This window comes from Monopterus albus, unplaced genomic scaffold, assembly GCF_001952655.1.
Source record: "Monopterus albus unplaced genomic scaffold, M_albus_1.0 scaffold256.1, whole genome shotgun sequence".
In the NCBI taxonomy this organism is placed as follows: Eukaryota; Metazoa; Chordata; class Actinopteri; order Synbranchiformes; family Synbranchidae; genus Monopterus; species Monopterus albus.
In genome coordinates, this window is record NW_018128136.1 from 506269 (window position 1) to 517569 (window position 11301).

The 11301-nt window shown below is 41.0% G+C and overlaps 1 protein-coding gene across 1 annotated transcript in view; it reads right to left on the reverse strand.

Moving 5' to 3' along the window:
- baiap2l2a (BAR/IMD domain containing adaptor protein 2 like 2a) overlaps positions 1–11092 on the reverse strand; it is a 13050-nt gene extending 1958 nt beyond the window's left edge. The window contains exons 1-13 of the mRNA XM_020621270.1: positions 11021–11092; positions 10533–10608; positions 8725–8811; positions 7859–7920; positions 7696–7767; positions 6836–6916; positions 6623–6754; positions 5341–5439; positions 3444–3510; positions 2432–2639; positions 1666–1731; positions 982–1075; positions 915–950 (exon numbers count right to left, since the gene is read on the reverse strand). Coding sequence (XP_020476926.1) covers positions 915–950; positions 982–1075; positions 1666–1731; positions 2432–2639; positions 3444–3510; positions 5341–5439; positions 6623–6754; positions 6836–6916; positions 7696–7767; positions 7859–7920; positions 8725–8811; positions 10533–10608; positions 11021–11074 — 1134 coding nt within the window. The 5' untranslated portion in view covers positions 11075–11092. The remainder of the gene's footprint in view (positions 1–914; positions 951–981; positions 1076–1665; positions 1732–2431; positions 2640–3443; positions 3511–5340; positions 5440–6622; positions 6755–6835; positions 6917–7695; positions 7768–7858; positions 7921–8724; positions 8812–10532; positions 10609–11020) is intronic.
- Between the last annotated feature and the right edge of the window lie 209 nt (positions 11093–11301).

An 11301-nucleotide genomic window follows, 5' to 3' on the forward strand; every position in this document is an offset into this window, starting at 1 on the left:
TAGTGACTATTGTGAATTACATATCTTGCTTACTGTCCCTCTGATATACCCACTGTTTATGGAAGATTTGCACAGTGTGGTAATTTGCTATAATATCAATCACTTCATAAAATATCAACGTTTTGACAGCCGTACCCGTGAAAGTCTCTCTGCATGTTCCCAACAGAAGGAGAAACTCTATTCAAACTACTATGTGCCTTTTTGCTGAGCAGCACAAAAGCTAATGCATATACCAGACCTATTTATTCACAAGAACCTTCAGCAAAAAATACAGCATTCAAAAAATCTACTGCCAAACAAGAGCACACACTACACACACACACATACACAGATGCACACAACCCCCTCGCCCATACACCATCAGCAGCTGGAGCTCCCTCCCTGCATCCACCAGAAAGAGGGGTGTGGTGTCATTGAGAAGAGCACCTTGCCACAGTGCCCCTGCTGGACAGGTGGACAAATGCAAGAATATTTATTTACTCATTCAGACAGAGGCACCTGAGGTTCAGCCTAACGGCTCCTTTGGCTCCTCCTTTCACTAAAACTTTACAGTAGGATCCTGACTGTTTGAGCCGAAGGAAATAATGAACAAGATCCACTCATGTGATCCTTATTTGAACCAAAAACAGGAAGTCCGCAAAGGCAAAGAAAGAAAAAAGGCACCTTGGTCCAAACTGCGGCGCTTTACTTTGGAATATAGCAGAAACAGATGACCTTCCAAAGGAGCATAAATAACCCAGAACATGGGAGGCATTTGTTATGTTTTTTTAATCTGTAAGTAGTAGTCAGGCAGTGTGTGTTGCAGTGTGTGTTGTGTTTTGGAGGGGTGACTTTGGAAGGAAGTCAAAAGGAAAGGGTGGGATTGTTTTTGCTCCTCTCGCTGGTTTTTTTCAGCAACTGTCTGATTGCCATACCTTGTTTTCTGAGTTAGCGATGGGCACGATGGGCTGCTTCTCAGAGTTTTTATTTGAAATTAAGTGTAGTGGTGGTGGTGGTGGTGGAGGCGTTGTGGCTGCTGCTCTCTGGTTGGTTGAGCAGGCTGCTCATGCTGCTGCTGCTTCGAAGGGTGGAGTTACTGAAATTACACACAAAAAAGGCAAAAAGAAGCATTATCTGTTTTCACCTGACCACGGTGCTCTCTTTCCTCCTGTGAGACCTGTTGTCCTTTATACTTAGGACATTGGATTTTACTAATTTTGAACACACACACAAGTTCAAGCATGTTTTAGTTTTTGAAATACATAGTATATCCACATCAAGTACATTCATGCAGTGCTACATGCACCGTGCCTGTGACTGAGCCGAGTTGAAACATTGTTTTCTCTAAAGCACTGGGTCACCCAAATACCTTAACTAGTTCATGTCATTACACCGGGCCTGAGTTTCATGCTGTTGGCTCCATAAAACAGGAGGGACAGCCTGTGGCAGATATGTTCTGTGTCAGGATTGAAAGGTGAACTGTGGTTTATGACTCCATTCATTTTTAAAGGCTGCAAATACAGAAAGCATGCACTGATGATCCTACTGACCAGGAGGACCTAAGTTACATTCTAATGGAAATTATGATATCTGGAATGGTGAAAATCTGGAAGATACAGCAACTCACTTCTTGCACTTAGCATGAAATACTGTCATTTGAGAGTCACACTTTCATTGGATGTTTACCTGGACCTCGCTGACTTTGGAGGATCATCCACCAGTTCCACAAAGGAGGCTGGAAACCATCCTTGGCTAAAAATGAAACAGACCGAAATTAAAGCTCAAAGCTGTCCAATCCACTTCTGCAGTCCAGCTTGAAATATCTCAACAACTGCGGGATTTATTTCCATGAAAAGCTGTACAGATATTCATGGTCCCATGAGAACAAAGTTTACAAGCTTTGGTGAATTTTCCTGTAGTGTTCTCAATATTTTTTGACTCTGATACTTTGATTATTTGATGACATGCCTGCCAAACTAATGACATTCCCATCAGACTCAGCTGTGCTTTGTGTTTAGTGCTAATTAGGAAATGCTATCCTGCTAGCAAACTGCGCTAAAATGGTAAACAAGGAAAACATTATGCTAAACGGCCTCCTAGCATTGCTGTGCCTGATTACAGCCTCAGAGGTGTTAATCTTGCTTTAATTAGTCATTTTCTTTTGCTTTGTTGTTTGTTTGTTTTTTAACCTTTATTGTTTTATTCATTTCCTCTCCACTGATTTGCTCACAGTCTAACAATGCTCACAGTTTTCTTTGTTTTATTTTCACTTCTTTCCTAAAAATGGTTTCCGAATGGTGTCAAGGTGCAACAGAGGAACAATAAAATCCATGTATTAAATGTATATGTTGTTACTCAAGCAACATGCAGCACAGTGAGCACATACAGTCTACTGTAGCCAGACAGTGTCCCCAAACACAGAATCACACACTGACAAGAGCAGCTCTCTCACCGTGAGTTGGTGTCAGCACGACCGTACAGCCAGCCGTTCCTGGGCTGTCCGATCAGCACGGTGATAATCTCTCCCCTGGTGAAGGGCAGCAGGGTGGGGTTGGAGCCAGCAGGCTGGTGGGAAACCAGGGCCCTCGTGGATCTTCCTTCAGGGCCATTTCCCGCCAAGTGTGCTGCAGAACCAGAACTGCTTCCCTGGGGAGACGGCGCTGGGGAGATGAAAAATGAAATGCATTCAGAGAGGACAGTTTGTTAAAGCTGACAAAGCTGCTTAAATGGAAAAGAAGGATCTCTGGTGAAGTTTATTAAAACTACAGATGGCTGAGATTTATTACTTTACTCATTATGACCCTGGTTTTCATAACTCAGGCTTAGCAGACAATATCTTTGCTTGGACAGCAGGGGATGCACTTCACAAAATTACCCCCAAGAAGATGGCGTTGTTTTTCACTATGGTGAACATCAGCTGGGTCGCTGCAATGGTTCAGAGGGAGGAGCACTAGTGACTCTTCAGCAGATTAATTCTTTAATTTCTGTTGTTGAGATGTATCTATTTTTACTCTGGGTAAGGCAAGCAAATAATTAGACTTTCAAAACAGGAAAGTACAAAAGTGCATGATGTGCACAATGAAGTGATAAAGCGACTGGTAGAGTGAAGGCAAAATCACTGATACAAGCAAAGGCACTATGGGTGGCACGTAATTTACCAATAAACCTAACAATGCAAAATGGAAAATAACCTCTTAAGAACCATGTGCTGCATGAATATGTGCATTTCTGCCTGTATTTTATCCTTTTTTCTATATTTTCTGCTGTTTATAATTCTAAAACCCTTTAGAGAGACCTCATGCATGTCTAAGGTCTCAGTATATCAAAGTGTTTTTATGATATTGCCGTTAGTTGTTGGTGCACTTGAGCAGCTAAAGGGTTAAAATTTTTTGATTATTTTCTGGGTTCAGGTGTTAATGAAGTGATACGTTTTCTCATAAAGCCTGTTTAAATCAGCCACTCACCCCTTGATGGTATGTTGCCCAGGGGCAGCTCCGCTCTCCTCTTCCCAATCTCTTCTTTCATCCCTACCTGCACAACCAGCAACACACAGGCATGTGAACGTCCATGTACACACTGGGGAATGGCCCTGGCTTTACTGACAGTTAATGTTGTCAGAATAAAGGGAAAAAGGGCAGATTATCTAGTTATTTAGTCAGAGTGGACACACTGCTCCAGTAGCACCGTATATTGTACTTAAAATACTTTCCTGAACTGGCTCACAAGCTGCACTCTGATGGTGAATCCCACTTGGAACCAAATCAAACATGTTAATCCTCTGTTATTACAGCAGGATGTGGACTCTGCATGGTTCATGCCACTTTCCTCTTGATGAGCAGCCTGAGACCCACAGGGTTTATCTCACCATCGTCTTTATTGTTTACTTGGTTAGTAATTACAGCCTTCATTCAGAGACGGTGGTTTCAGTTTGAGGATTATCAATGATATTAATGCCACTGTTTTTATATGGAGAGCTGTCTGGATGAGGCAGTGGGTCCCTAGGCACACACATGTAAAAGGCCCACACCCATCCTATAATGGAACAAGAGCTCCAGACTGAAAGAGACCCAAAGTGACTAAGAGCAGTGACATTTTTTCTCTATTTCTGGTCATTTTGTGTCTCTTTGTAATTGTTTTGCATGTCTTTGAGGTAGTTTTATGACTGTTTGTGGTTGTTTAGACTCTAACGTTATGTGAGCCCACTCTGTTTACCCATCACCATCAAAGTACGATACACAGCCGTTTACTACAACATGCATCCATCTGAACGGGACTAGGAAGATGACAAAAACGCACAGAGAAAACATTTTACTGAGGAATTATAAATAAGAGGAATCGTTTGCAGTGCAAGCTGGCAAACATGAAATGCACAGCAACAACGTACGCTGTGGTTAACTGACGGGAGAAACTTAACCTTGTTAGTAAACTCAGCTAAAACCATGTCTCAGAAGGAAAAGCTGCCTATAAGAGCATTGTTTCAACAGAAATACAAGTGTGCTGCTTGTCTCATTATTCTGACAAATCCATACGGCAGCCTGACTTTATATATGGGTTAGGATTAGGGTCAACTTAAATAGGTCGCAGTTTAAATCTTGTCTCATATGTAGCTGTTGTTTAGAGATTTTTAAATGCTTAGAAACATGTTCCTGTCACTCTTTTGCATTTAAATACTGATGTTAATGTGGTTGAAATCATCACTGACATTCATGCAAGTCGATTTTTTTTGACAGTCTAGCTTAAATATATTTAAAAAAAAAAGAAAAAGAATGAATAGTTGCACCAAAGAGTCGTCTGACAACATCCTTAGTCGGGTGTAGCCCTAGTATTTATACATTAGGTTCCGGTTGAGATAGTTATTTGTATGACAGTTCTATCACAATTGCAAATAATCACTTTATTTTATGCCAGAAGCTCTGTAATCTCTGTCTCTTCTATTTCAGCTACAGGCTTAATTTTTTAACAGGTTTGTGCCTTGTCCCATAGGTTTGATTCATTCTGATGTATCAAATGAAACTGGGCTCCAGCCACCAGAGGGCGCCCTGGTAACAAACTTATTACTGCAGTTACTCTGGTTTTCCTGTCTGTGTGTAGGTAATCACAAAACGGATATGATCAGTTTGTCAGTGCAGAAAGCTCCCAGCTGTCTTTTCCTGTCAGTTGTTTGTTTTAGAAATTCAGATATATTCAGTCTGGCTCTTCCTCAAACAGATCTCACTGAGCTTCTGTTAATTCCCAAATTATATTTCACACCAGCAGCATACTCTTGGGGTTTTGAAAGATTCAAATGCAGTCTGGCTCCAGCGCCACTTGAATGATTCATTAAAAACAACTGTTTTCTCAAAAACTCTCCCCTGAACTCACAGCGTTGCCCAGAGTGGTGGCTCGTCGGGCCTCTGATTGCCTGGTGGCGTCCGCCTTCTCCTTCCAGGTATTGGCTCTCTGCTGCAAAGAACCCCCTGTCTGGCATGCAACACGCACACACACATATAGATAGATAAATAGATGTATGTATATGTTGCTGTAAATCAAGTGTATGATTAACAATGGCCTGCTTCATCTGGTGTTAAATAGAAGTGCTGTTTTTGTTGTTGTTGGCATTTGTTTTGTGAGACATGAGTCTGTTCTGGTCAAACAAGATGCAGAATTAAAATGTTCCTATGGAAGCTCATTTCTCTCAATAAAAGAAAAAAGATGAAAAAGAAAACTTGTACATCAAAGTAAGTCAAAATGATAAGATAATAATTGTAAATTATGAGATTTAAAAAGTCAAAATGATGAGATTGTAAGTGCAAATGAGATTTAAAGTATTAGATAAAAAAAACAGTGCTCGACTTTTTTGCTTTTCACTGACCACCTTGTAGTTTTGACTTGAGTCAGTCACTAATTTGGCTGTTTATCTCATCTTTATCTAATAATCTCATGATAACTCAGTGATTTATTATAATCTCATCCTCATCCTCCTCATTCTTGTCCTAACATGTGGAAATGGGCTTCTGGCTTGGAAGCTCATTTAATTATTTGTCTGTGTGATTCATTTTGTAAATATGTTAGACTTCATACACTAGTAAGCTCAGTGGGCCATTATTGTCCCACAGACCTCTGTTGTCATGTTACGCTAATAAACAGCATATTGCTTAACAAAAAAACTCAACCTTTCAGACTGGACTTGAACAGTGGCCTCCTGTGGGAGATTCCATGTTAAGCGCCTACTGAGCCATAAGAATTGTCCTGATAACAAGTGATAAGGGGCCATTGAGTGGTGGAGCAACATCTGGTACCTGAAACAAATCAACACTTGTTGCTATAGTACTAAAAAACTGGTGCGGTGCCAAAGGGCTGGATTATGACAAACAACCAGGCTACAAGTTCCTCAAAATGGCGATGATGCAGGTTGTGAGTATAGCTCTGTGTTGTGGCTCAGCCTCCTTATGACGGGGGGGATATCCCTACAGTGACCAATAAAGTCTCACATCATTGTTGCACATTGTTGTGAAAGCTCTTTTGAGTGTCTCTCAGTATTTTTCTGATGTTCACCGGAGAGTGTTGCACAAGAAACCAGATCTATTTGGCAGTTGTGGTCAATAAGCCAACGCCGACCATACAATATTTACATTGAAAATGCTATTTGAAGGAAGCTGTATACCTTATCCATAACATGAATGATGGACTGAATGAATCCACAGTGTTTCTCAGCCAGGAAGCGGTATCTCCTCTCCTCCTCCTTTAGAGCCTGTTCGTGGCTCGCCATGAGGAACTGCACATACTCGCTACTGTCCTGAGGATGCACATAATTGATAGCACATATATTTACTGTGCAAGGACACATACATGTACAGTGGTACAGTGGTGGTCATACCTGGCTGGCTCCTGTCCTCAGCTGCCTCTGCAGAGATGCCGCCTGGTTGTGGACTTCCAGCTCATAGTGTCTCCTACTGCTCTGTGTGGTAGGGGTACAGGTGTGTAACATCACCTCGGTTAGCCACGTACTGTGTGAGGGTGTACTCAGTGGGTATGTGAGGTACCAGCCAGACGTTTTAGAACACCTGCATTTTTCCAGGTGTTATCAGCCAAACACACCTGTGTCGTTCTCTCTACATGTGAAATCAAAGGTACTTGTGACAGACAGCGCTGTAGCAGATGTTCTCACAGGTGAGCTGCACCTGTAGACTGCTTTGCTTTCGCTCGTCACCTGGAAAGACTGGACACTGTGTTGCCGTTCCATCATTTGTCTTTGTCCAGGCTCATTATCCTGCTGTGGGATGAAACCCTGAGAAGCTCCCACTTCCTGTGTTCACGGCCTTTTCTCACATGAGGGTGTGGTGAAAGTCTTATTCAACGCTGCCTTTGTACAGAGAGAATTTGGGACACTTGTCATCAGTTTTAAAGGCTTCATTGATATATATTTTCAGTCTTTGGTGGCATTGTATTTTATTTTTTGACCTCTAGCAGTTTAGCTTAAGGTTTTTACTGGACTTGATCTGCTTACTGTTCATGTTAGAATAAAAACTGGTGAAATGGGGGTGTTCTAAATCTACTGACTGGTAGTCTGAGTGTTGTGCTCTATTGGGCTGTAGTCACTCATTAGATAAATGACTCCAGGGCCACACAAAATATTTGTAGGTCCATAACTATTCCTGTGATTCTCTGCAATTGTTCTTTTAATCCCTGTTCCAGGACATAATTGTGAGATAACAGTTAGTCTTGGGCCTCGCTCACTGATAAGTAGTCTTTGTCCAGTCTGATGCTACTGTCCATTTCATGAAGAACCTCCATACCGAACCAGCGGAACTAGAACAAAATACACAATCGTATTAAACACACAAGAAAATGGACCACGCTTGAATGTTGTGATGGACAGATTAGTGTTGGTAGAACTTACTACTCCCTCCAGCTCCAAGGTGAGTCTTCTTTGGCTTTCAGAGATCTGAATCAGGACGTCTCCTTACAAGGACACATTAGAAAACAATAGACAGCGTGATATAGCAAAATCAGCAATGTCATATCTTTGCTTATCCCATCTCATTAACTCATGACATCATTTGTGGTTTTATCTCTTAAACACTCACATACAGAACACACACACACACACACATCCACACACATTCTCTAGATAACACACATATCTACCCATGACCTGTCTTTGATGATAGACAGAAGTTTGATGGACTATTGTGTTTGCAAGCTGTGTATGCTTCAAGCTGTTCTGTAAATGTTAATTTGACAGCATCTGAACTGTATGCAGGGATTAGGAGACGTTTCACTGTGCAGAACAAATATGTTTTGTTGAATTTTAACTTTGAATCCTTCAGTTCTCTTGCAGAAATCTAATTAGACAGTTCTGCCACATTCTTGAACTTGACTTGACCTGAGCCCAGTAGAAGATTTGGTTCAGTCTGAGCTCCAGGTGAAAGGCTTCTCAGCTTTATTGGTACTAACTGTATTAGATACTGTGAAATACATGTATTCATTATCTTCTCGTGGAATATTGTACAAACACACAGTAATTGTAAAAGATGTAATAAAGCGCAGCTTGAGGGTAAACTTTGGTCGGCACCATATGAAGTTTAATTAGTTTAATAACTGGTCATAAACACATCAAAGACAAAATGCAGACAGTATTGTGCATTGTAGGTACAGAAATACCCTTGTATTTCCACCTGTCCTGAGATTTCACAAGTCAGCTGTGTGTGTGTGTGTGTGTGTGTGTGTGTGTGTGTGTGTGTGTGTGTGTGTGTGTGCACATACCTAGGGAGCTTGAGGACATTGTGTAGAAAGCCTTCTCTCCAATCTGTGAAAGTGCACTGAAGTAAGCCTCGCTGGTTACAGCTAGAGCTGAAACACACAAACACAAGTAGTCATTTGAAATGCAAATTCTTTTGGTGCAATTCAGTCCCTGTAATTAAACTACAGAAGCTGGTAAACAAAGCCATTAATTACAAAAAAGAAACTAATAGTTAAAATTTCCATATACACAAATATGTCTCTGCAATCATTTGTAAATACTGTGTAATATTATAATCAAGAGCAGCATGAAATGACATCTGTCTGACTAACCATGAAGGCATTTCAGTCCCCTGCTAGTGCTTTATTTCTACTGACCTATAAAGGCTAAATACAGTAACTACTAGTAGTATTTAGTAAAAAAGATAGTTCTGACTTCTTGATGTTTTAACATGCATTTCATATGTCAAATGTACATATTAAGAAACCAAAACCGGTCAACGCTACAATGGAGAAGTAAGGAAGCCAAATCCAGTTCAAGCTAGCTATGAGACAGCCTTGACTAAAGCCAGGGGTGGATCTAGAAGATTTTGGACAGGGTGGCCAGGTTGGGGGACAGACTCAGAGAGGGTTGGCACATTTGGAATACATCTACAAAGTAAAATAAACCCCTAGTTTTTTTAAATAATAAACCATATCAAATTGTCTATTCTGAGACACACATGGTGCCTTCTTTAGCTAACTTTGGCTGTGTTCCTCATTTACTCCTGGCCAGGGACATCACTGCTGCACAGTGGTCCCCCATTGAAATGAGAGCAAATATCATTGTGCATGCATGATATAAAATAAATTTGACCAATATCAATTATAAAGTGCCAGAAAAATGTTAGTTGTACTTTAGTTGTACTGACTAACGCTAAATTTCCTTACCATTTACCTTAGCTGCTTCCTGTAATTGAAATGCATTAATTTTGATAAACCAGCATCTTAGTAATTTAGTTTGTTATTCAACATAGTAACTAAATTTAGTCATGGAGAATTAAAAACAGCTGCACTAGTTATGCTAAACAGACTAGCCTAGGTTAGCAGAATGGCGCTAACTGGCAGCCTCGCTCATTTTGACTCTAGTGTTTTTTTTAATTGAATATTTTAATGTTTTGTATTGTAAAATATTTTACTCTGACACAGCCTTCAAGCAGGTGGCAGCAACAATGTTGCCTGTATTTTGTCTTTGCAGGACTTTTGGTGCAGAGGTGCTGCTATGAAACAGCTGTTGATGTAGCAATAGTGCTCTTGCATATTTTAAACAAACACATACAGTATAAGGTGTACATGCTCAGCCATGTAAAGCTGCTTCTCTGTTAGCATTTCAGAACTTTAAAATGCGTTTATGTTTAATGCATCACACAGGGATTAGAGGTGATTATGGTATGGATAATTAAGGCAAAAAAATGCAGACACCAATGCCTGTACATATAGGTTTAATCCTGGCTCTGGAATGAGCCGTTCTCTTCCTTTTGGGACTTGGATAGAGAGCACAGAAAATCAAGTCCAGGTGACGTTCAGTATTCCAGGTCCCTGCCTCTGCACATAGAAATGTACCTCCTCCTCCTGGGCTCCTCGTCTGTTGACAGTGCAGCCATAATATCTTGGTTAGAGGCTCATAACCGAGGATATCCTCAAAGTATATGGACTTAACCAGGGATGCATGACAGCTCCCATATTGTGTTACTGCCACTAGAGTTTGTTTATAGCACTTATAAAGACAGGCGTGTGAATTTCACACACCCGAGTAAAAGTGAGAAATTCTCATCAATAGATTTCTTTCTTACCCTTGAAAGCCTGGACATAGCTGTTTCCCAGTGAAACCAGTTTTTGTAGGCTTGGGTTAAGCTCATCCATCAAGCTCTGTTTTGAAAACACACACAAATGTACACCACAGACTGGTGAATTATTCAGTCAGGGGAACTTCAATACCCACCTAAAGTAGACTGAGCTTTAATACAATCTGTATTTATGGGCACAGACTCTCCCACCAACACTAGAGCACTGAGAATGAAATCCCCCTTGTTATGAAGTGAAGCACATAGTCCTCGAATTTCAACCTGACTTTGTGAATTCACATCAGTTGTGATTGGCAAGAAATTACATAAACTAAGCTTCACTCCTTATCAGCAATACAGTGTCCCACTTGAAAAAAAACTCTCAACTCCCAGAAAGACCTTTGTTACCCACATCACCGCTCTGGTTATTGCACCCATCTGCCTCATGGGTGCTTTCTATTAGAGCCACTGGCCCAAACAAAGTGTCTGTTACTTACCGAGTAAATCCCCAAGGTGGAACGATGCAGCCGATCGCTATTCATCGCTGACATGTTTCTATCCAGAATAGTGCAGCTGTCAGTGAAACCTTGAAACCTGTGGGTCTTAAATCATCTAGCAAATGTAGCAAAGCCTGTGAGAGAAAGCGAGTTGACTGTACTGGACTGGACGTGGAGTTGAGGAGAGGAGGTGGCTCGGCGTGGTGGTAATCGACACCACTGTGGCCTGAGAAAGACAGGGGTAAATAATTAAACATGGCTTGCCCATAAAACACACTGAC